Source organism: Siniperca chuatsi, linkage group LG22 (assembly GCF_020085105.1).
Source record: "Siniperca chuatsi isolate FFG_IHB_CAS linkage group LG22, ASM2008510v1, whole genome shotgun sequence".
NCBI classification, from domain to species: Eukaryota; Metazoa; Chordata; class Actinopteri; order Centrarchiformes; family Sinipercidae; genus Siniperca; species Siniperca chuatsi.
This window is the reverse complement of record NC_058063.1, coordinates 2718544-2745553: the sequence shown is the minus strand read 5'-3', so window position 1 is coordinate 2745553 and position 27010 is coordinate 2718544. Positions and strand designations below refer to the sequence as shown.

The window sequence follows — 27010 nt, the reverse complement described above, 5'->3', positions numbered from 1 at the left end:
AAAGCTTTATTGTGCAGACTACAGCTGGTGATTTTGACTGATGTCTTGGTTTGAATGCAGGGTGAAGAATTTCATAATTACAAATGTCTTAACATTCTCTGTAATGACTCAAATTATACATTATGAGATAGTGATCCAAAATGATAATTTTGACGTATCATGAGTTTTTAATTTTTTGTCATTTCTAACATTGCATGTATTTTTTTCTTTTCCTGGCACAAATGGATTCCCTACATACCTGTCTGAGACATACAGTAGCCACACACAAGTATGTATATTGTACTATCTTTATCACGTTTTAGTGGAGAGATTTAGTGTCACATTGTCTAGTGTTAGTTTTAGAGTTTTCATGTCATGAAAATTCAAATTTAAAGCTATTTAATTATGTCAGAAATCCAAAAAGCATGTGGATCTGATGTCAAGAATCCTTATTACAATAGCCTTAGTATCTACTATATAGTCCTTTTATGTACTATATAAAAAAACATAGGCTACTCTATATACTGTATTACATAGAGTAGCCCATGCTTTTTTACTGTATGTGTGTTATGATGTATCACCAGCATGTCTTACCTTTTCTCACACCTCATGTAGTTTCCAAGTTCATCTTTCCCACAGTTCCCAAAAGCGTTCCCTGCTGCATTGACATCTTCAAAGCAGGCATCATGGGCTGGTCGGGCTCCTGGAAACACAACATATCCCATTAGCCCTCTGCACTCAGGCTGTTTACTTGTATTTACTGTGGCTAACAATATTGCCAGTGTTCTCCCCACAGACAACAAATGTTAACGTGCTGACTCACAAAGCTCTTGGCAACAGATAGACAGCTAATGCTGGTCTTAGCCACCTGCTTGTTTATTGTAGACATGATCATGAAGATCACAGTGTCCACCATGCACACAGAGTAAACCCTCCTTCAGCTACAGTAAGAGATGCTAAGAGCTGTGTGGCAAATATGGGATTCAAAGAACAATCAGACATACTGGGAAATATTCTTGTTTGGTGTCAAAGCCAGAGTCAGATAAAAAGATCAATATCAATTTCATCCACTACATGTAGAATCAAGAGTCAGACGGGTTTTGCTCACAGTGGAGTTTCAGTAGAGCTAAAACATGGCAACCCCACTATGAGGACAGGACTTTTCAGGCGCTGTGTATTCAGTCACAACAGTAGCTCCGAAGCTAACTTTTTCTAAAATGACAAAGTCGCATTTTATGATTTCTATTATTACAGGAGATAAAATAAGCAACATACAACATGTAAATAGGACAGCTTTGGAGTTGCTGGAAGGTGGAATTGTTTTTGATCACTTTTGATGGAGCTAAGCTAATACAGCATTAATATCAATGAGGGTAGACTAAATAATAGAAACAGCTCTCTGTATAACGTAATACAGTTCAACAGCACAACAAACGACATCCTCCAAAATACAGTTGAATCAACACCTCTCTAATAGTTTTAACACAAACTGAACATTACGACCCTCTGGCTGTTCAATGAAAATGTCCAAATGCATACCAGTCTTCCAGGACAGAGAGATATAACTGACAAAGACTGTTGTGGTGTAAATGTAAGTTGAAAAGTATTAGTATTAGGGCAGCTGGGGGAAAGGAAATCTGAGATCTCAAGAACAAAGTTGAAATAATTTGAGAGAGAAAAATATATGAGAATTTAGTTGTATTATTTGGAGAATAAAATTTAAATACGTCATTATTTTTATCTTATTCATTTTTATTATTTCATCCTCATAATGATGTTATGACTTTTTTCTCAATATTACAACTTTGTTCTCATAACATTATCTCTATTCTAGAACTCTATTCTCAAAATCTAAGTTTCTCCAAACAGTAGCACTAAAACTGTCAAAGAAAAGCATTGCTTTTAGTCCTTGTAAAAAACAAATAAAAAAATAATGCAGAACAATAAAATAAGATGATGCACATTAAAAGTCAACACTTCGCTTTTATCTGTTGTGCTCTATTGTGCTGCGGTACAAACACTGTCATGCTTGTGAATGCAGCTTTTACATCTGAGAAGAGAAAAAAACAAATACATCTAGCTTTGATGAGTGTTTATTTTGGCAGACTAGTCCCAGCTCATGTTATTGTATTAATCAACTCTGACATACAGTAGAGTATAACTGCTGTCAAATCTGTTAGCAGTTACACTGTAGTTTAAAGCAGTTTTAACCACCAATACTGTTTAAATCCCAAAATAAAAGCACTGACCTTTAAAACCTCCACTGGTAAATCCCTCATTTTAGAGTGTTTAAACAGGAGCTTAGCATTGGTCTGAGGGCATGTACTATATATCCCTGTAATATTGAGTGAAGTGGTTAAGTGTATGGTCTGTATTGTGTGGTGATAGACTTTTCATTACCGTAGCCCCAGAGCTGCAGGCACTGCTGTTCGTGGGTGAGGCACATGCCATTGTAGCAGTAGGCCAGTCCGTACTGACAGGAGGAGCCGTCCAGCAGGTAGACGTTGGCAGGACAGTAAGGAGAGGCCCCGGTGCAGTACTCTGGCAGGTCACAAGCTCCTGCTGGCCCCCGGCACATGGTACCTGCCTGCTTCAACTGGCAGTGAGAAGAGAGGGAGGGGAGAGCACAAGACATCTGAAACAACATGAAGATAAAGTCTGATGTGGTGAATCTCAGAGGGATGATGCATAGTGGACCCTTTCCTGTAGATGGATGGACTATTTATTTGTAAAAAATCTAGTTTAAAGACCTTTATTATTTCACTTGATAGTGCGTTTAAATGGTGAATATTCCCTAATAAATTTGCATTTAATAAATTATCACAAACTAATGATATTACAACAAGCCTGGGGCCAGGTAGTGTTCCAGGACAGGAGTGCTGGCTGGAATCTGGGCTTTATAGAAAATAAAATTAAGATACCATGTCTGTTCTACACTAATGCAGAGACAGAGTGGGAGGAAAGGGGGTCAATAAGAGCCCATTAGCTAATTTTTGCCAGAGAGCCTCGGAGCAGGATATTTTGGCCCTGGCAGAGCAAAAAACAGTCAGAGGAATTCAACTTAACTGATAATCTTACACCAAGCATGTAAGTAGAAATATATGGACAAAAGACATAAGCATTATAGTATTTTTAAACTGTTTTAATCTGAGTACAACAAGCTATTGTGTTATGTTATGTAACAATGTGAGATGGCTGGGTGGTTATATCTTTACAAACTCATGTTGTATAGACAAGCCTTGTTCAAACCTGCAGAACTTAATTTTAAATTGCAGTGAAGAGCCAACGTTTCAAAAGACACAAAATGTGTCAATGTGTGTGTTCAAACATATTTTTATTTACATTTGAGGGAACAGTGCACTCAAAAAACATGGAATCTTGGGTTGAATCTTGGTCATTCATTTGGATTGTGTTTGTGTCTACCTGATGAATGTAAGTCCAATATTCACTCTCCTTTTAGCTCTGTTTTTGATATCTGCCAACTCTTGAGAAAACTAAGTTCAGCTTTAAGGGGAATTTTGAAAGGAAGTAAAACAGGCTTCAAGAGGTTAAGTAAAAATCAACATAAACTAAAAGTAAAAAAACAATAATATGTTAAATAGCAGCAGTGGCAGTAGAACTGAAACTAAGTATGCAAGATATGAAAATATGCTTAAATATGAAACGCGTACATAAGTATGAGGATACTAATATATTCCATATTCAGCATGGAAAAATAGATAAAGATAAACAAAATTGCAATGAGAACACAAACACAATGAGAGGGGGAATAGTTTCTCTTCTGCAGACAGTGCACAAGTATTTGCCATCTTTAGTATTTTGTCTCTTCTGTCAGGTTAAAGCTCAAAAGAATTTGGGTTCACAGTTCTGGGTATTACAGTGGGATGTACGGATGTGCATTTGAACAGTGAGATAAGAGCAGAGATGAGAGGTGTAGGTCTGATGTGAAGACGACAAGCCCTGTTGAGATGGGAGCTGACACATGCCGAGGGTACAGTAAGTCAACACACTGACATGATGACTGACAATGAACTAATGATACTGAAATACTACTGCAAACGAGGTGAGCTCCCTCCTATGCCTGCATGTGTGTGTTTGTGTGTGTTTCTTACTTTGCAGCCCTCGCAGCACACTCCATGGGCACACTGAGCCTCCTCCTTTAAGGTGCAATTATTGGCATTGCAGCAGTCATTGGTGCATTCCTGTAAACAGTCACACACACACACTCTTGTTATCACAGCTAAGTGAACACAGCTCGAACACAGAATTTCCTAAATTTACACGCCCAATCCCAGTCAATCTTAGTTCACCTCTTCTTCAACATATACCCATCAAACAGTAGCACTTTCTAGAGAGTTTCCCCTCAGGGATCAATAAAGTATTTCTGATTCTAATACAGTGGGTCACCCTTTATTGAGGGTTTAAAAGTAAAAGGTTAAAATGGCTTTTAAATGTCTTTAATAATGATAATACATTAATTTATATATCAATTATAAACCCTTTATAAAAACATTTGGGTTGTGAAAGAAATTTAAGCCATTAATAAGGGGTAATAAAAGTCAGGTCTGCAGAATTGAATCAAGTCATCATCATAAACATCAAGTCAACAATGATTACTGTTATTAATTCATTAATAAAGGGTAATAAACATTACGTCAGCAGTCATACATGTTAAGAAGTCATTAATAAAGGGTCTGTCTCTCTCTGCCTCTCTCTCAAAAACCTCTCTCTCTCTCTCTCTCTCAAAACCTAACACGGCGGCAGCAGATGGCCGCCCACCATTGAGTCTGGTTCTGTCCAAGGTTTCTGCCTCTTAAAGGAAGTTTTTCCTCGCCACTGTCACCAAGTGCTTGCTCATGGTGGGATTTGTTGGGTCTCTGTAATTAATATTATAAAGAGTTCGGTCTAGACCTGCTGTGTAGGAAAAGTGCAATGAGATAACTTCTGTTATGAATTGGCGCTATATAAATAAAATTGAATTGAATTAAACATTAAGTCAGCAGTTATAAATGTTAAGAAGTCATTAATAAATGGTAATAAACATCAAGTCAGCAGTCATAAAGGTTAGTAAGTCATTAATAAAGGGCAATAAATATAAAGTCAGCAGTTTAAAGGTCAGTAAGTCATTAATGATGGGTGATAAACTATCTGGTCAGCAGTTCTAATTACTAAGTCATTAAAAAGGGGTTATATTGTTAATAAATTAATTCTGTCCAGATGCCCTGCAGCACGCAGCATCCAGAAGGTCAGAGGTCAAACGGTCCATTGGAGGGGTCTAAAAAAACTAAAAAGACAAACCTTTTATATAGGGTAACTTATTAGAAAATGGTACTCATCAAACACACACACACACTCCCTCATTAGAAACGTCTGAGTAGTAGTTCCAAGGCGACAGACGATTGACAACTGTGACTGACAAAACACAATTTCAACAGATGTTGGCAGGAAGAAAAAAACACAAAGACAACACCTCCCGTTGCCATGGCACCCTCTGCCAAGCCACGGTTACACTCAAAACAAATGTGGGAGTTGACTCAAGCAAGAGAAAAAATGCCAATTATACCAGCAAGAAGGAACGGAGAGGGGATTATGGGTGAACGCAACAACAACAACAAAAAGCACTGCACTGACTTGTTTGTAGTGTGATATCCATTAGAACAACAAGACTGAGCCAATGTTGTTTGAAAAACTCTAAAAATGTCTCTCTTTCCACACTCCCACTTTCTGTACAACGCTGTCTTATTAGATTTTCAAAATAAAAACCTGCCCTTCTAGTGTTACTGTAAAATATTGGTGATTGTAAAAGATTTGGCTTTGAAAGGATTCTGACTTCCTTTGTTGAAAATCAAGAAACAGAGGATTGCATTTAGTTTACAATTTGGAACTCCACACCCATATGTATGTCATGTGTATCATGCATTTGTCACCAGTGGAGGAAATCACAAAGTGAGACCATTAAGCAGCATTCTATAGTTCGTCTCATTTGCAATGCTAAGAACAGGTGGCTTGTCAGCAGCCTGAGCTCGACTGTCAGCTCTTCTCTGAGTGGGAGTCACAACAAACAGCCCCGTCAGCAGCGCTGCTGCTGTCAGCTGCCAATTTGCTTCCTCTGTTTTCAATTTGCTCTGCTTCTTGAACCAAAGGTTTACTTAACCTTAGAGCGCAAACACTTAATTCCGATTTGTGAAAACTTTCAGCAATCTTTCAGCTGTGTTGCACAAAAGCAACGCAGAGCGCATTAATGATGAGGTCGCAATGATGCTGCGCTACACAAAGTAAAACCTGAGGTAAAAAACAGTGACTTTTTCCACCAGTGACATCTAAAAAGTAACAAATAGAATAAAAAGATAGATCATTTTAACTTAATGTTATACTTCCCATACTTTATATTATATGAAAAAAGCTTATATTTCATGGATTTTGAAACTCCTTTTCTTTTTCTTATTTCTATTTGGGATAAACATAGTCAGGGTTTTGGCACTACAGTTCCCATCATGCTCTGGGTGGTGCAAACAGGAAGTATAGCGTTGCAAGTAAGTGGAGTCAGCAAGTTAGCTGTAAGCTTTACATTAGCCTGTTTTTTTTAGCCTGTACTTGCTTAACAAAATTATCTTAACTCAAGGTACGCTTACTTTGTGGTTAGTCTAGGCTAACCAGGACGTGGTTAGCCTAGCTTAGCATAAAGACTGGAAGCAGGGGGAAACAGCTAGCCTGGCTCTTTCCAAAGTTCAAAAATACACCTACCAACACTTCTAAAGCTCGTGGTTGGCAATATGATAGTTACGTTGCATCTTGTGTTTTTAATACTTACAAAAACAGAAATGTAAAACTATTTCTTGACAGTCGGGCGCAGTGACTGTGTGCAGCTTCCTGGAGTCTTGTCGTCACATGCTCAGAAAAAAAAAGCTTTACCAAAATATTGAACTATTCCTTTAACAACAATAATAAAGTATTCTTAGGTTTTCTATGCAAAATCTTAATATGTGAATTACCTAGAAACTAGTGACTAAAAGTACAATATTTCCCTCTGAAATGAAGTGAAGTAGAAGTATTGTCATAAAATGGAAATACTCAGGTGAAGTACAAGTACCACAAAACTGTTCATAAGTAAAATTTAGGCAGTCAATTTGACATTTTTTTCCTTCTTTTTAAACTTCCGATCGCAACCTTCTGTCACAAAGCCTGCCAGCCCTGCTATCACCTCATTCCCTTCACCTGGTTTTCCCCGCCCATTTCCTCACCTGCAGCTCACCCCTGTATTAGTCCCTCAGTATTTATACCGTCCAGTTCATTCCCTCCCTGCCAGATTATTTAGTGTGTTTTGCCTAGCTCTCCAGCGTTCTTGACCTGCCTGTTGGATCCTTTTTGCCTAATTCCTGGACTTTGGATTTTTACTGCCTGCCAAGATTTGTTTGCGTGTTTGCTCAATCTCCCGGTTTTGACCTTTGCCTGCCTGACATAAGTAAACTTTCTACATTGCCTGTTTCTGTGTCGTGCTTTTGGGTTCTTGTCTGCAACTCATCCAGAGACGTTACACCTTCAAGCTAACATGGATGAGAAGTCCTTAAAATGCTCAGAGGAATGAAATTTGAACACCTACATTTCTCCGACAACTGGGCAGCTCTATCTGCTGACGAAGATTATGTGTTATGATTGAAATCTTCAGAAAAGCTACTGAGTGGACCTTGTGGCAAGATTATTTTGTCAATAGGCAGCCATGTTTTTTTTATTCAGTTTAGTACAGTATGAAAATCTGTTGACAAAAACTTGAAACTTGATATAGGTAAACATCACTGCAAACATGAGGTCAGTTTTTGTTGTCAAAGTTATGTTACACTGTGCAGTAATGCAGTCTGCAGGTTCATACCATCATACCATATGGAAATGAATGGAAATCAAACATTGTTTAGAAGTGTGGAAAAACACATTTAAACATCTACAACACCACAGTATGGAGTAAATAGGCAAAAACACCAGTATGGTCCTTTAAATGCACTATTGCCTTATACCGTATTATTATCATCAACCGGTAAACCCACTTGGTACTTCACACATATTTTATTTTATATTTATACCCACTTGGTACTTAATTTATGTTCTGACTTGTATTATAGTGTATTATATTTTTTGCTAGTACTTCTATTCCTGTGTGCACTGACGTAAAGGCGAGCTGCTGTAACAAAAGAGTTTCCCCTCGGGGATCAATAAAGTATTTCTGATTCTGATTCTGAAAAACCTAGATATCACTAGAAATAATTTGATTTGAAGTGAAGGGGTTGGGGTAGTAGACAACTTTAAATGAACAAATATGCTTACATCAGGTTCTCCACAATCACATTCTTCTCCGTCCTCCACAAAGCCGTTACCGCATTTCTTGCCCCCCACCAGGTCCTTCATGTTGGGCATGTTGTAGAGACACATGCCCCCTCCTTTCTGGAAGTAGCTGTCCAGGTCGCGTTTGCTGCAGCGACTGAAGACACGTGGGAATGGATGCCTGGACAGGAACATTTTCATTCAGTGTTTGAGGAGCAAAATTATATTACAAAGATTATTCTTTTCTTGCCTTGCTCAGATGTAACAGTAGTTCCTTGTGTTTCTATGCGATGCTCTGAGGTATTGTAGGACAACATACAAAAGCTATCACAACTGGGAAATGTTTTCTTTCATTCTGTTGAAGCCAGAATTTACATATACAATATCAATGAAAACTTTTGATAAAAAATTTATGATGATCATAATACAGTAGTGTTTTATATCTGAAAGAAATCAAAAATCTCAAGTGACAAGAAGAGTCACATTAATATGTAATTTTTTCCTTCAGCTGTTGAAAGTGTTATTCATATTACAGTCTGTTTGCTACAAAAGCTCAGTGTGAGCTGGTTTGTGCTGAAGCTTGATGCAGTGCCTGAGGCTCACCCGGTGGCGGCAGCCATCACGCAGCCTCCCTGCTCAGCTGTGGCCTCCACACAGCAGCCATCGTGGTCGTGACTCATACCGAAGTTGTGGCCGATCTCGTGGGCCATGGTGGCTGCAGCGCCAATGGACAGCTCTGAATGGTCCTGTGGGCGAATTAGAGGGAGGTCTCATTTATATGACTCGGATAACTCTGACAACATCATGTGTAGGCTGATAGGCATAGCTGTACAAATGGAAAAACATCCAGTTACTGTAGGATTCAAAGTACATACTTCATGCAAAAGCCTCTTTTCATATGTGTCAGGCCATATATGAGCTGTTGACCTCCTTGCTCCCTGTTTGTCCCACCTTCTGTGCAATACTTCAATAATCAGTACCATCAGTAATTAAGTTGTGGTAACTTTATTGAGGAATATGCCCCATCTAACCACAATATAAAGTGAAATAATAAAGGCCATGACACTACATTTGAACTCAGGGTCCCTCTATAAGACAAGCCTCAAGATTAGGTAATAATGCAGGTGTCACCTTAAGACCCCTATTATTTCAGTTTATATTGTACTTCAGTAAAACAAATGTGCAATTATCAAATTACCATAAATGCCACATAGTGAACCTGGAGCATTCAGATACACGTTTGTGTATCTTTCTTTGTGTTTTCGTAATGTTTTTTAATTTTCTTGATACCTATTTATTGCCCTCTGGGATTATAATAAAGTCAAACCCAAACACATGCCTGAGACATAAGTGATGTATTTAACAGGCACACCAAACTGGAGTCACAGTTTGTGGGTTATTTCTGTGTTTGCAAGGTATGCCCCTCTCCTTATTGCATTTCCATTTAAGGGAAGATTGCACAAATAATAAGAGGAGACATGGTAACAGAGGTTGATTATGTTTTCCGCTGGATTTACTGAGGTCACGCAATTTGTAATGGTCAGTTTTGCGGGGAAAATCCTCTGCCTCTAAAAAACAGGTCTAAACGGAGTGCTGATGGGAATTACATGTGACACAAGGAAGACTGTGGTGAGAAAAGCAAGATGACTACCTTCATTCTACAGTAGTCTAAACAACATCTGTAGGAAATCTACATGTTTCTGCCTGCATTCTGTATCAAAATGTAGGGAATAAGAATTATAATAAGAAGAATTTAATTAACATTCTCCACCATTTAACACAGTTAAAATTTAGCTCAGCTTTACACTAAGCCGTTTGTCTTGATCAGTCGAGAGATAATGCACAAATTAGCTTTGTGAGGGAATTAACCTGAAATCAGGTAGCAAGAGGTAAAACAAGGAATGGACACATAAAGAGAATGAATGTAAGTTACAGAAAACAAAGGCAACGATCTTTATACGTGAAACATTTATTACACACATAACTAACAACACACAAACAAATGGATAAATGCAACCACGAGTAAAGATGAATACAGCGATGAATAACTGATAAAAGATAGAGGACCAGTGTAATCAGATAAGTGGATCATTGTGGCGTTGACCAGTGAAAATGCACCGTTCAAAATCAAAATCAGCATGTTGAAATAAACTTTGCATTCTTCCTATAACATTAACTAAACATGGCATATCAATTAATGTACATTTGACTCTGAATTGCAAAGTTGGTTTCTTTTGTTTCTTTTATTGATGAAGTCCAGATATCATCCCGGGGGTATGTGGAGGTGGGTATGGGTAGCTTTAAGCTGCAGAGGGAGAGGTGGGGGAGTTGCTCAGGTGAGCAGCATCAAGGAGAGATAATTGGCACAGCTGAATCCGGTTAACTAATTATTCTCTCCTTAAATACAGTAGCATGCTGGACAAGAGAGAGAAGAGAGGCGGTTGGAGAGCGGACGGAAGAAGAGAAAGAGCGTATGGACAGAAAAGAAAGAAAGAAAGAACAACAGAAATAAAGAACATACACTGAAACCCTGGTGTCAGCGTGGTGTCAGAGGAACTCACGGTAGCACGATTACGCTACAGGGAGATTACTGAGGGTCATAAATTGGTGTACTGTCACTTAACTTTTATTGGCGTCCTCTCTGAGTCATGGCAGAGGTCATTTTATGACCCCAAAGGAAAGTAAGACAGGATGTTTAGGGAAAGTTTATCTTTAAATTCTCACAGAGCTTGTTTATGAGTCAGGGGCAGGCATTCAGACTAAAACAGCATTTTTCTCCCCCCAAAATGGAGGTTTCCCAAAAAGGCCTTCAGATTGAATAAATAGATACACTGGCTCTGTGACAGAGGTATTTACAAAAATTACACATGGTTGTGTGTCTCTATGTGTCAGACCTGTGATTGACTGGCGACCTGTCCAGGGCCCAGGCTCCAGACCCCCCCACCCCCCATGCCCCTGCAAAGGATAAGCGGGTATAGCTAATGGATGGATGGGTGGATGGATGTTTACCATGTTCACTGTCTGAGTTTTGTGTGTTGGCATGCTAACACTTGCTAGTTAGCACTAAACATAAAGTACAGCTGAGGCTTGTGCAAGTATGTGGTCTTAAACCAAACTATTGGACAAAAATTGTTTTGACTTGATGATAGCACACATGAAAGATTAAGGGGATCACCAAAGTCATTAGGATTCACCTCTGGGCACCATAAATGTCTACAAAATTCCATAGCAACCCATCAATTTGTCAAAATATTTCAGTCTGGACCAAAGTGGTGGACCAAATGAACGACCTACATTGCCATCGCTAGAGCTACGCCGCTATCGTGGATAAAAAATAATTGATAAGACACAGATTTTTTAAGTGTAGAACCATCTGGACTTGCTAAATGGCTGGTTGGCATAAAGCATTCAGTGGAAGATACTGCCAAAAAATAAAATAAAAGTAAGGTACATATTCAGTGCATGTGTTTGAAGTCAAATCTGAAATTCTGTAAAAGTAAGAAATAGCTACAATGTCCTAGTTCCAAAGGTAAAAAAGTCAAACTCACAAGAGGAGAGCTGCATGAACACACACACAAGTGACGGTATTCAGATGTATTTAGCTCCTCTTTGATCCGCTGAAAGCTGTCATTCACTCTTAGCTCTGCTTCTGAATTATGCATACTGTATAAAATAGGGACGTGTTAACTGTCTGGAAATGCTGATGTTCTGCAGTGCAATCCTTCACATGCTATTTAGCGGTCTGAGGACCAAACCACAGAGGTAACGTGTGTAAGCTGTGTGCTGGTTCTGTGGTGGTGAGCGGGGACTCCACAGCTCGGTCAGCCACAGGACATTTGGATTCTACAGGCCACGTCTGCCCACAGGAGAGCTAACAGCCTATTAAAAGCTATCAATCTCTTCGGCTGTGTCCATTCAGTCCACTGCTACACACGTATATGAAGCCATACAGTTAAACAAGCTGAATAATACTACTAGTGAGTATATTAAAGCTGCAGGCAAACAGACAAGATTTGAATGTTAAACAAGAGGCAGATTTGCCTCATATAGTTCCTTCATGTTTTTAAACAAAAAATATTGCTTTTCCTGACTGTGTTGATCCTAAGCATGATGTGACAAGCAGGTTACTCTGGTACCTTTCCTTGACTATGGTAACGGCTGCGCATGGCAGATGCTGTGGCCTGTAGCTCCTTCAAACTCTGCTAGCTACATTCTTGTTTTTTGCATGTTATTTTTTCTTTTCTGTGCTTTATTGCTCAAACATGTATTACTTATAACAGAAATACAATATCGTTGTCATCGGAAAAGGAAGCCTGGGTTTGGATTAAAGAGCAGTGGACCTAGAGCCAGATCAACCGGACCAGGACGGCGGCTGCTGTGATCTCCCAGGAGGAGAGGACAGACAGCCGGGATAGGAGCCTTGCTGGCCCAGCTTTGACTTAAGGCTGCTCCTGGCTAATGTCCGGTCTGGACGAAATGGGACTCAGGCTGGCCAAGCAACGGGAATCAGAGACTGTTGTGCCCACATCTTTACAGAGACCTGCTCCATCAACATCCCGGATCAAGCTCTCGACGGGCGGACCGCGTACCGGGCTGAAGGAGCGCAAGACTCCGGCAAGATGAAAGGAGGAGGACTCTGTGTTCACATCGATGATGCTTGGTGCTCAAACGCAGGCAAAGTGGACGGACACTGTCTCACAAATGTCAAACTTTTTATGTGAAGAAGAAATCCATATTATCATCACTATCTCTATCTGCTGTTTACATTCCACCAGAAGCAAATTCAAAAAATGCACTGCAGAATTAATTCCTGGGTGTAATACGTGTATGTATATAAATAACTGCATAAACCGTTTTGTTTAATTTATTTTATGTTACCGTATTCTAATATAAATTTAATTATTGTGTGTAGCATGAAGGGACTACATGCTAATTTCGTTGTACTTGTGTTGTAAAATAATAAATAAATTACCTTGTACCTTAAGTCAGTTCATTTGTCCAGATAAAAACAAAGCCGTTCAAACTTAGGTGAAAGAAAACTGTACAGAGATGGCAGTTCTGACAATAAAAACAGAAGATAAAAAAACTACAATAAATACCACAAAAACGCAACACTGCAAAAAGGGCAATCCAAGAAAGTCAAAACATCTTATTTTAGGATGATCAAATGTTTTTCTCCAAAATTAAGCTCTTGTCAAGCACCACTTGCATTAGATTGCATTAGATATACATTTAATATAACTAGTAAGTAAGGTACAGTAACTGGCAATGATTTGATTTAAATCTACTTTTCATTAAGAGCTGACAAGAAACAAATCTGAAAAGATGTGAGGATGTGGTTAGTCTAGCTTAGCATAAAGCCTGGTAGCAGGGGGAAACAGCTAGCCTGGCTCCGTCTAAAGTCCAAAAGTATACCTACCAACACATCTAAAGCTCACTAATTAATACATTCTGTGCTAGTTTTTTAACAGTAACAGAAGAATGCGCTAATAAGTGCTAACTGCTTCTAGAAGATTCGTGAAACAAGTCGAGTGAGCCTTATTTTAAGAGCACAGGGGTTGCTTTAGTTTCAAGAACCGAAGTTTCATTGCTCATAGTGTCAAAGTGATTTACTTGTTTTAAACAATTGTCAACTTGTGTTTTGTTGTGGTTTAATTTTCTGCTAGTTTCAAGAAATCTACTCACATAATTTTTACTCAATACACCGACAGATTTTTTAATTTGATAGGCCTAATAGGAAATTTCTCTTGATTGACACAATATTTTGCTTTGCTTTTGTAGCAACATATTGTTTGCAGGGAAACTTTTAGAGGGCTTTCATCTATGACTTTGCATCTTTTCTTTAACTTGATTAGGTCTGTGAGGACCAGTGGCCTGCTTCTTTGCAAAACCTAATGACTAATAAAAAAGAGTAGCTCTAATGGAATGGAAGCTCTAATAGTTATAGGGGGAAAGTTGATGATATGTGATAGCAGGACACTCCTCATGTTTATTCAGCTATGTTTTAATGTGTTTCTAAGTGGTGTCCATTAGATTATATCATTTTCAAGTGTAAATTTGTAAATTTGTTTTTCTTTCATCATTTAAAGTAAAATTGTGTGAAAGGTCATTGTCAAAGTTTGAGAAAAAAAGTAATATTTCAAGAATAAAGGCATACCTTTATTCTTGTGAGATTCGTGAACACAGTGTCATATGTTATGATTAGATTAGGTAGATTAGATTACTCTCTATTACACTACAGTAGGCATTACACTTGTAATTAGGCTGCTTTTTTTTCATTGCTTGCATTTATAACATAGTAACCGGTACCCTGCACTTTCATTCCTGAGCTGCACTATCATTTGTCATTTATATATCTTTGGCACAAAAATGTATTTTGGGATGAATTAAGTGATATCTCTCTTAAAGTTGAAAAGACTGGATATAAAACAGTGTTACGTTAGGAAGCTAATTGCATATTCACAAGAGCATGTTATGACAAATAAAAAAAAAAAAACAACACATAAGGCAAAACTAGAGCGAAGCTGGCAGCAGACTGCACATCAGCAGCTGCTGAGGAAACTGAATATTACAATAAACACTATATATAATGATCTATCTATCTATCTATCTATCTATCTATCTATCTATCTATCTATCTATCTATCTATCTATCTATCTATCTATCTATCTATATCTATCTATCTATCAAGTGTTTATTGTAATACCATTTGTAGACCATATTAGACAGTGCAGTAGTACTACAGGAAGGAGGTGAGTAAATAATCCTTACTCACTGTGTCATATGAAGTGTGGCTGAACAATACACTGAAATCTTATCTGAATATTAGCGCATGTGTTACACACACATACAGTATTCAGTTTAGGTTTGCATATTTTTTAAATATCGACAAAAGATAGAGAGAACAGAGATCTGACACAGAGATAGAGACACAGCGCTTGTACACACAGTGAATACTGACCAATTAAATTACTCCCTTTGATTTAAGATCTGCAAGAATATATTGTGTGTCTATTAAAGCCCCTTAAAATTAAAAAGTATTTCGCCATAATATTAAATATTCATGACTAAATTATCAACAATTCAAAAATGATCCTTAGGTATTATTCATTAAGAGCTTAACAGTCCAAAAACTCAGAACTGTGTGGGTGTGGTTTGATCTGATTTGATTGACAGTCTTGGCAACATAGGCAAAAAAAAACCCACAACGTAACTAAATCCTGATTGGTGCACTGAAGTATGTCACATCACATTTTCCAACCTCAAAACAGCAAGATAAGCTCAGATAAAATAGCACTGACAGAAAAATTCGTCATATGAAATAACTAAGATGGTTTCAACTTTAGCAGAATATTGTGTGTTCATGTAAGCTGACTGAGAAATATTTTTGCAACCCGGGGCCAGTGGAAACAGGCTGTAAACACAGTGTTGTAGAGCTGGAAAGTCGATTAATTGGTTAGTCGATCGACAGAAAATCAATCTGCAACTAGTTTGATAATTGATTAATTTTTTTGAGTGCATTTTTTGGAAAAATGTTCTGGTTCCGGCTTCTCAAAAATGAATATTATGGTTTCCTTAATGAAGCATAGCGTTCGTTACTTCAGGCAGAGCACTGATGTTGCGCTTCTATTGGCTGATTGGCATCAGCTGTTTGTAATAGCTATTTGCCCAAATAACTTCGAGATTTTCTGTTTAGACGTCTATATTTTTAAGTGTTAACAAAACAAAAATTGACGCGTCAGGTAGACTTTCTACACCTTAAGATGTCTCATTTTGGCGTGTTAAGATGCAACTACCTGTCACAGACAACAGGGTGTTAGAAAGGAAGTCTGAGGCACAGCATTTTTTGGCAATTGCTGTTCCCAGCTGATCAGGTTGTGGAGAACACAAACCAAAATATTAGGCTAAGCTATGGCTCACCTGTAGTGAGTGCCTGTAGTTAACTTTATCATGATGATGCACTGTTTATCCCATTCAATATCAATAACAATCATTTCCAAATCTGTGTCTGCTTGTAATGTTACCAGTCTAGTAACTAGGCGTTACTATGCACATTCACATGTTTGTCCCATCAATTAATGAAGATGATTGCCCAGCAAGTATGAGCAACCATGTATGCCTGATCTTTAACATGGAATTCCGCTTTATGCTGATGATCCTGTAATGTTTTGGATTGTACTTAGCAACGGGCTACACACGCATCACAATATTTCTTCAGAAGAAAAGAAATTAGATTTTTTTTATAGATTCTACCATCTTGGGGCCTCATAGAGATGTTTACAGATTAAGTAAACTATGACAGGCAGAGCACCGCTCTAGTCAACAATGTTATGGAGGGATTTTGTCTGAAATACTCTCAGCTCAATGTAGCTTTCTTCTGCTTCTGAATCTTCACCGTCCCCCGCTGAAAGTTTAACTTGGCTTCTTCTAAACCACAACTCGTTACTCGGCTTACATTTCATACGCATCATTTCCTTTGCGGTGTATGTAGGTACCTGTAATGAATGTGTAGACGCCCACATCAGTAATTTATGCACAATACTCCCTTGCGTTGTTGTTCGACATCATTGATGAAACCCTCCTCATGAATATGTATGAGTGCCTTGAATCAAGGTCCCTCATTGGCCACAACCAATGAGGTTGTGTTAAAGCATAAAAATATAGCGTGTTAATATACCCAAACTCTACGTGTTAACATGCATTTTAATGTCGCCTAAACACAAATCTCTAAGACGTTATTTGCGCAAATGGTGTGCCATATTATGCCGAGTCTAAGTATCTGCTGCTGTGCTGCTTATGCTTTCAGAATCAGAATCGGCTTTATTGGCCAGGTATGTGTACACATACAAGGAATTTGACTCTGTTCATCAGAGTGATGGCCTGTGGGTAGAAGCTGTTCTTGTGTCTTGGTTCTTGTGTCTTGGTTGTTTCGGCGTACAGTGCTCTGTAGCGCCTACCAGAGGGGAGAAGGTGGAACAGGTTGTGTCTAGGGTGTGATGGATCTGCAGTGATGTTTCCTGCCCATTTGCTGACTCTGGACGTGCATAAGTCCTGAATGGAGGGCAGGTTGGCACCAATGATCTTTTCTGCAGTTCTGACTGTCCATTGTAGTCTATTCCTGTCCTAACTGGTGACCGATTCAAACCAGACAGTGATGGATGTGCAGAGAACAGACTGGATCAGCAGCTCCTGAGGCAGGTTGAACTTCCTGAGCTGGTGCAGGAAGTACATCCTCTGCTCAGCCTTTTTGATCATGACCCCGACTTTAGGTCCTGGGAGATTTTGGATCCCAGAAACCTGAAGGCTTCCACACCAGACACTGTGTTGTTCGATATGGTGATGGGGGCAGTGTTGGGGGGCTTCTCCTGAAGTCCACTGTAATTTCCACAGTTTTGAGTTTGTTCTGCTCCAGGCTGTTCTGACCGTAGCTGAATATAATATAATGTAGCTGGTTATTTCCTTCAGGCCTCTCCACACTGACGCAGGGTTGTTGGCTGAAAACCTGTTTTTCAACTTCTCAGTGTAGCTTCTCTTGGCTACCATAATCTCCTTTATCAGTGTGTTTCTGGCCTGGTTATACAGGATTCTGTCCCCCCTCCTGTAGGCCTCCTCCTTGGTCTGATGAAACTGTCAGTATTGCTGTAAACCAGGGTTTATTGTTGTTGTATGTGGAGAAGGTTTTAGTCGGCACACACGTCCTCACAAAAAGTGATGTAAGATGTCACAGTGTCAGAGAGTTCATCCAGGTCTGTGGCTACAGCCTCAAAAATACTCCAATCAGTGCAGTCAAAGCAGGCCTGTAATTCCAGTGTTGCCGCGTTGGTCCATCCTGACCACAGGCTTAGCAGATTTGTCTCCCAGTCTGTAAGTTGGGAGAAGATGAACCAGACAGTGAACAGAGAGTCCCAAAGCTGCACGGGGGACAGAACAATAGGTGTCCTTTAATACAGTATAACAATGGTACAGAGTGTTTGTATCTCTGATGGGACACTTAATGCGCTGTCTGTATTTTGGAAGTTCTTGGCTAAGGTTTGCTCTGTTAAAATCCCCAAGAACGATGAGCAGGGAGTCAGGATGGTTTTTCTCCACGTTAGCTGTCTGGTGAGCCAGGTGTTGTAACTCCTCACTAACACAGGCCTGAGGTGGGATGTAAACACCGACTAGAATGAACGAGAAGAACTCCTGCAGTGAATACAATGGTTTACAGTCTATGAAAATAGTCTCTAAATGAGGACTGCATGATTTGCTAAATATGTGACATCTGTACACAAACCTTCATTTATGTAAAAGTAGATTCAGCCTCCCCCTGTGTTCCGGGATGTGCTCACCAAGCCAGGTTTCAGTGAAGAACAGTGCGGCCGATCTGTAAAAGTGTGTGTTTGCTCTGTGGAGAAGCAGCAGTTCGTCCATCTTGTTGGCCAGAGAGCAGACATTTGCCAGATGTATTGACGGGAACGCAGTTCAGTATCCCTGCTGGCGCAGTTCAACGAGCGCTCCATCTCATTTCCCAAATTTCTTTCATTGATAGTAACATGGCATGCTTTGGCCCAGTGCAGGTTATGTTTGCTTGGCAATGCCAGTAAGCTCGCTATGGCTGCATTGATTTTGGCTATTTCTCGGTTCAGCTTTGCTGTGCTGTTGCTGTGCTGTTGCTGTTTATATACATACAATTCATGATGAGCAAGAATTATTATTTTCACTTTTCTATGCTGCTGAATCTGTGTATTAATTTGAAATAGCTGTGTATTAATTTGCAATCTGTGTATTCATTGGCAATGTGTGCGTATTCAATTGCATTGGTATGAATAAAAAAAATTAAGTTCATGTAGCAGTTGAGCTTATTTCTTTTGGTGTGACGAGTGCTTGCCTTCTTGAAATTGTCCAAAGTGATAATTTGAATACTCCTGTATGGACTGATTAGTTTAGGGAAAATTTTGGCAAAATATCCCCTGGTGGTTTCAAGTTGTTTTGTTGTTTTATTTTGCTGATGAAGAGTGTGGGATTTCAAGTTCAAAAGTTTTAAAATCTTTCCTATTGTTGGCATTTGGTCACCAGTGTATGTAAATAAATTTCAAAAATTCCATTCACCTCTATTGTATTGGGGTGGAGGCATAAACCTTAACAACAGATACATATTGTATCTATTGGGGTCTATATGTATTGGGGTCAAATTAAAGGAAAAACCTGAATAAAAGAGTGGATTAACATATCAAATGCAGATGCTTCCGTGCACCAGGGCTCACTGAATGGTTTGGTGAGTATGAAAATTATGTGAATAAAATGCTACGGCCTTTACCGTCACCAGATCTCAACCCAGTTGAACACCTGTGGAAAATTTGGGACAAACGTGTAAGACAATGCTCTCCACCACCATCTCCATAAGACCAAATGATATAATATAAACTTTCATCTTCAAATCTATGTAGTGATGTATGTGACTGTCTCTGATGCTATATGTCCTTTTGTTATGTCTGGCTGTGTTTGTTTTTCTTTCATTTGTCACCCACAAATATTTTAAAACCTGGACAAATAAAACCAAAACTGGATAGATACCATATACATATAAGAAAGTTTAATGTGAACATTAAATAACCTTTAAAGCGACATCCATTAGTTGGCTACGTGGGGGCAGCTGAACAAGATGTAAACACAACATCTGATTATCACGTTATAAAGTAGTTGGCTATCGTGGTAGCAAATATTTGCCTATTTACACATCCAGCAGACACAACAACATTATGTTTCATTAGGAGTCGTGTTTGTGTCCACCTGATGGTTTCTACCAACTCCTAAGATAAATATCTGGCTCTTTAGCTTTTAAACTCCACTATGTTCACCAGCTAGTCTCTAACTGTGTCTGTCTGCTGTTGGGTGCTGAGCAGGTAGTGTACAGTGGATTTGTCAAAGCTTTTCTCTGAAAACAGCTGCCTGCTGCTGTTGGAAACAAGGTTGATGAGAGCTGTGATACTGGACTAGTAAAGTAACAGTAAAGTTTCTGGCTAGCAAAACGTAGAAGTAATGACCAAAGGTCTATATTTTGGACGTTCTACACACACAAAAACATAGACAATCAATAGAAGATGAATTGAAGCTGGGAGAAAAGATTGAGGGGAAAAATGGACTGAGTTTTCACGAGTGAAAATAAAACAGCGCAGGGAGAGGAAATAGAAAGTGGAAGAAAAGAGGAAAAATGTATTCCCACATACCACGTTGATGCCTCCAGAGTTTTCCAGGCTGCACATTCCCTCCAGCGGTGCCATCCCAATAGTTGTCCCCTTGAAAATCACGCCGCTATCAGAGCCACACAAACACATACACATAATGAAAAATCAGTTAACCTCAATCTCCTCCCTGTTCACTTACGGGCTCCACAGTGGATGCACAGTGATTGCAAATGAAACAGCAGTGCACAGTGGCAGACATGACAAGCCTGTCAGATGTGAGAGAGGGCGTGCGAGGAACCCTTAATCCACTATGTGGTCTCCTGGCAGTTGTCACTTAGCATCCAAAAACAAACTCATTCTGATGAATCAAAACAAAATAGGCCCTTTGGTATCAGCACAGCTAATTATGGAGCAAGAGGGGCCAACAATTTACTTTTGCTTATGGACGAATGTATGTGTGTGTGTGTGTGTGTGTGTCTCTCTCAGAGTGTGTGTACGCCAGCAGTCAAGCTGCGATGCTGTTACTGCCGGCATGCTAAGTTGTTCGGCCCAATTACAGCCAGCTTTTGCTTAATATAATCTCTGTTTAACTAATCATTTGTCAATTTATACACTAACACAATATGAAATTATCTGACCCAAAGCTGGGAGTGTTTCTGTCATTAGAGCCACACAGAAGCTCATCAGGGGATAGGAGGGTATGTGGGAGGATGTGGAGTTAATCAGCTTTCTTATTAGCTCAGGTACAATGATGAACCCATGTATTAACATCAGGAGGGCAGAGAGTCTGCAGGTTCTCACACACAAACAAAAACTAAACCAGCTTTTTCACTGATGAGTTCCTCCTGAGGTGAATATCAATGGAGGAATGACAGATCAGTACTGAATGAGTGTTAGTCAGAGGTGGATAGAGTAGCCAAAACTGTACTCAAGTAGTACTATTACTTTGTTAAAACAATTACTCAAGTAGAAGTAAAAGTAGTCATCAAAACAACAAAAGTATTTACTGATAAAATTACTTGAGTAGCAAGTAATGTAACAAGTCAAAGAAAAAAGAAAAAATAGCATCACACTACTGTCTTTTTTCTTTTATTTCATGTGACTGACATCATTTCAACCACCAATGATCTTCCTCAGGTGAAGGTAAAGAAGTAAACATACACCTGTATTTATGATCACCTTGTGATGAAATCTCACATCATCATCTCCTGATTAGATCATCTGCTTCATATACAGCAGGGCAATATTTCCAGTCTGTATCTCTCAAGTGTGATCACAAAATTCACATGTGAATATTACATTATTATTATATTGTATTTAAAATGACATTCTTTGCTTGTTGTCATGCTTTGGCAAATAAATCAGCAAATCAGATGTGCATGGACCATGTCTATTATGTCAAGTAAATATAGAGAGTATTAACATGTTACAGTGTCCTTAAACTTAGATAATTCCAGTATAGATGTCCCAAGTCCCAGTTCCCATCACAGACACTCAGGTGCGAAGACATCCAGGGCTCTCATTTATACACACAAAACGGGGCCTGAAAGAGGCGTACACCACTTCCCCTGCAAAATCTTAAATTAAAGGCCGCTCAATATTTCATCAATGCTGTCTCACCATCACATTCCCCACCCCCGGAGTGCAGAGGAGAGGGCCAGACTGTAACTGATGAAATCATCATCGGCTGTAGTACATCAAATAGCATTAAAGAATTGCAGAACAGAGCATCAGTAGTTCTTAATAATATCTTCGAATACTATGCAAATATTACCAAGTACGATTTTAGTTTTCATATAGTTTTGTGTGTAAAATCGCTGCAGGAACACGACTGTGCTGTTAGGTGCACTGGAGACACCGCAATGGTGCACACACACTCTGCCTTCTCACCTCAACTCACCCAGCACATCTTTACCACCTGCACATATTGATTGTGTAAATTCAATTCAAATAATACAATCGCTACATTCCATATCCTCATCATCAGTCCTAATCATAATACAGGCCAAGCATAACAAAACCAACATAAAACTATGTTCACCTGTCAAACTTCTTCAAATGATATCCCAGGGTGGGGTATACCACTGAATGACACGATCATTTTGGCAAGGTGTGAAGTAGTCAGTATGATTGCTGTAAACATAAATACTGAGGTGACACTCTTGTAATGCTGCATGATGGATGCACTGGCACTGTAGAGGACAACACGAATGGAAGGATTAGAAGAGAAAGAGTGTTCAGGGACCACAATGATTTCCTGGTCCATGATGATGACTGGCTAATAGGCCTACGCCAATTTAGATTCCCTGCCATGCTCTTGGATCTATGTGCTGAATTGGGTCCAGCATTAGACAGACCAACCCAACAGAACTGCGTCATCCCGCAAAGATGGACCAGCGCCTGCTGGTGGCTGGAAGACTGGTGGAACCGGGGAGTTGAGACTCTGAGTGGGTGAGTGGTCTCTTCAAGTGATAGACAGAACCCCCAAAAAGAACCTCAACCGGAAGGGTGTGTGTGCGCTTTTCTGATGTCGTTAAGATCGTTGCATATATAGGTAAGGTATGCTGGAGATGACCATCGGCCGAGAATTTTAATGATAAGTTCGGGGATTCCCTCCCTAGAAGCTGTGTAGGCAGCTCTGATGCGGAATGAATACCCAGGAGTGGCTACGATCCTGGGAATTGAGACTCAGGATGGGTTACGTCATGATGAGCCTTTGCTTCATGATCCTTCAAAGTTAACTTCGCGGGACTAAGTGAGGATGAGCTCTTTGGATGTCGCTGAGGTGGCTGTGGATGTAGATGTTGTGACTGTTCTGCAATGTTGCGGTAACGTTATAGAATGACATAAATATAATGTATTATATTAACTTGTCAAATGTAACCTTTTTACAACATAATTGTAACGTGTACATGATGTTGTTTTGTGACATCGCAGTGATGGGGCCTTGATCTTGCGTTTTTATGTAAATATTATGTAATTTGATACATAAAGCAAACGTTATGAGACCGATAGAGGACACTGATAGTACGTTGCCCCAACCGCATTTTGTTTGTAGGGGAGGGGGGGTTGGGAAGGGGAACAGGGATAGCACGGGAGGAAATGGAGTTGGTCCAGAAGAGGGAATGCCATGACTTGTTGCGGCTGTGGCGGTATGGACAGCAGCCTTAGTGGTGGTTGATGCGAGAGAAAAAGAAGAAGGAGCTGCAGGAGCTATGTTAGCCACAGCTGAAGGAAGGGAAGAAGAAAGGAAGCCGGGATGGATGGATGCATGTGCAGAGGTAGGAGCTTAATCCGGGGGCTTCGAGTTGGGAGTGGAGGGTCTAGCTGGTCGGAAGTTAGGCGTCTGGAAGAGCAGGTTACTCCCGTAGGTCAGCAATGTCGGCTGCGGCCTCTGTGTAAGTTCAGTGGTGTCTGGCCAGAGCGGCTGGATGGAGAGTAATGGCGATGCGGTGCCGAGGGATGTGGATAACAGAGCACCGGCGCGATGGCTGGGTAGCTGGTTGCGTTGGAGTGGATGTGATTATGGACGGAGGAGATTTAGAGACCACTGATTGATCATCAATTGGATCGCGGTCCAAGGGGTTTAGAACCCGCTTGCAGTCCATGGTGAGGTAAGCAAAGAACTATTTATTATAACTCGAGTAACATGTATGTCTAAGCCAAAACTGAGTCAAACAGGAAGTGAATGGATGAGGTGTGCTTAAGTACTTGTGTGCGGAAATAGGATCTGGTGTGGTCTTGGTTCCTGAATCTAATTATAAAATTGAAACTTAAAATGGTGAAATGAGTATGGCAAAATTAGGGGGTGCATGTGTAGGTGCAGTGCTATCCGTAGCACTGAAACGGAGCAGAGGAGATCGACAGACAGACAGATGGACGGACCAAGTCACTTAGTTCGGTTTCTTAGCCTGCTTGCTTTTTGTGGTTGTAAATAGAACTTTCGGCCCTGATTCCATTTCCCCCCCATTGTAGCAGCAATCCACAGACAGAAGGGAAACTACAGGGAAGTGAAGGGACAGTCAATGAGAGAGAGAGAGAGAGAGACAACAGGGTGCGTTGTGGTCTGTTAATATTAGCTGCTATTTGAAAGCCATACTCCGACAGTGGAAAAAGAAACTAGTACGATTTGTCTCATCTGAATCTGCTGCTGTAACTGCAGCCATTACTCTGCTCTGAGAAGATGTTGCTGTGGTAGGATAACACTTCAGCAATAGACCTGGGATCAGCAGACACTTATTGGAATGTGGATGAATGCAAAATGTTTTATATTAAAAAGTAAAAGTAGAGTGATCAATGTACCCAAATGTAAAAGAGTAAAAGTAATGATTTTTCTATGAAAATCTGCTTGAGTAAGGTTCACCAGCAAGTCTCTAACTGTGTCTGTCTGTTGTTTGCTGCTGAGCAGCTCGTGTACAGTGGCTTTATCAGAGCTTTTGGCTGAAAACAGCTGCTGCTGCTGCTGGAAACAAGGCTGATGGGAGCGGTGAGAGGGAACCGAAACAGCAAAGCGGTTAGCTGTAAAACCAAAACTAAGAGCTGAAAGATGCTAAAAAACTCCATGGAGCAGAGGGGAACTGCAGAGTTGGGTGATAATTATCTGTGGGTTTGACACTATGAGCAACACTTTTCACATTATGCATAGTCATTTGATCCTTTGTTCGTATTAAAATATTGATTATTGCAGCTTTAAAGTATAAATATGTGGCTCTTTAGCTGCTAAATGCTCCACTCTGTTCACCAGCTGGTCTCTAACTGTGTCTGTCTGCTGTTTGCTGCTGAGCAGGTAGTGCACAGTGGGTTTTTAGAGCTAGAACAGATCCAGCAGCCTATATTAATATGTAATTGTGTGTGCGTCCATTGCTCACGTCAGCAGCTGGGCGTTGTCGTGTTTCTTGCGGGATTTCAGCTTCTGTCTCCACTGGAGGAAGGACCAGAGAGTGGCGTTTGGCTCCTCTGTGACGATACACTGGTCCCTGTCGGTCCAAACCTCCAGACCAATCAGAGGCACACGGATATTCAAAGCCCTATAGAACTGAACACACAAAAACAACAACAAATACTGTATGTACCTGCACACAAACACAGGTTTGTCCACAATCATGTCATAAGCTCCCATAACACAGTCTGGTCACACATGGCAATTTCTCCCCAATCTCCCCTTAAGGGCTGTTGAAGGACACTACTGACTAAATCCTGATGAGGCTTCATATGACATTAGATATTTGTGTACACTTTTCATTCACTGATTATTTATTTGGAACTTCAAAGACAACAAATTTCAAAGTAGATCAGTAATAGTTGACATCAAGATATGCAACGACTATACAACAATATCTATTAGCTTGTTGACTGGAGCTGTTTGTTCTCTGGAGAAGTGCAGCAGGAGAACCCATCAGCCTTACCTTATCCACGTAATTGGCAATTTCCATTATCCTCGTCTTGGTCTTTTCATAGTCCTTATTCTGCCGTTTAAACTGCAGGACAGGAAAGATGGGGGAGTATTAGCTACATTAATAAGGTCAGCGGTCAGAAAAATAAATAAAATGTTAGAGACAATTCTTTCTAAAGTTCCCTGCAGAGACTAATGGCCCATGAAAACAACACTATAACCAAACCAGTCCTGCTTTACCACTTCTACCCCGGTCCATCATCATAATTATACCAATTACAGAAGGAGAGTACCAGACTCTTATTGGTCACCATGTGCTGTTACCATGGCATTAATGTAGCAGACAGAACCCTAAACTGACTTTTATGAAGATACAGTATCTCATCACTGCAGCTTAGTGGCTATCTAAAAGGCCTTCCACCTTTAGATTCCACCTAAATATGCTCCCTCATTAAGCAGACAAATCCTTCTGCCTCGTCTCCACATGCTTTTGCATTGCCATTTCAGCTCACAGCTCTCAGTATGAAAGAGCTTCATTAGCTGGAATGAGATAATTGTTTAAGATGCAGACTCTGTTTCCATCCTGGTGTGTTATTTGATGGCTGTGTGACGTCAGTGGACAAATGTGACACTCACATTGATGTATGCAGGAATATTCTGCTGTGGAATGGATGGGGTAGGTGGAGAGTTACTGTCAGCTTACCAGTGTGTTGTCAGCCACTATGTACAGCTCCATGTACTTGGTTGTACCCCAGGTGTTCCTTTTAACCTGACAGTAAAGACAAAGGCAGATGGAAACATGGTTATGCACAGGACATTATTGGTTTGCTATATTATAAAATACACTATACTATATTCTAATATACTGCACTGTACTACTGTACTATACTATACTATATTATATTATACTATACTACATGGTGCTATACTGTATACTAAACTATATACCAGGGGTGGGCAATTGGGTTCAACCATGGACCAATTTTTTTTGGCATCGAGTAAAGAGGGGCCAGTGTAGATTTATAGGCATGTTTGATGTCAATATCTTACGTTTATTTGACTTTTATTTTAATTTATTTAAGAATAAAATTGGTTTATAAAGCTATTTTAGGATTGTATCCGAGGGCAGATGTCATTATTTCCATTAATACTTGCTAACAG

At 39.8% G+C, this 27010-nt stretch overlaps 1 protein-coding gene across 1 annotated transcript in view; it reads right to left on the bottom strand.

Annotated features, from left to right (window-relative positions):
- adam19a (ADAM metallopeptidase domain 19a) overlaps nt 1-27010 on the bottom strand; it is a 212519-nt gene that overhangs the window by 40267 nt on the left and 145242 nt on the right. Inside the window, exons 7-15 of the mRNA XM_044184761.1 lie at nt 26553-26618; nt 25863-25934; nt 25326-25492; nt 20500-20584; nt 8896-9038; nt 8296-8473; nt 4092-4181; nt 2380-2575; nt 574-682 (exon numbers count right to left, since the gene is read on the bottom strand). Of these exons, the coding sequence (XP_044040696.1) occupies nt 574-682; nt 2380-2575; nt 4092-4181; nt 8296-8473; nt 8896-9038; nt 20500-20584; nt 25326-25492; nt 25863-25934; nt 26553-26618 (1106 nt within the window). The remainder of the gene's footprint in view (nt 1-573; nt 683-2379; nt 2576-4091; nt 4182-8295; nt 8474-8895; nt 9039-20499; nt 20585-25325; nt 25493-25862; nt 25935-26552; nt 26619-27010) is intronic.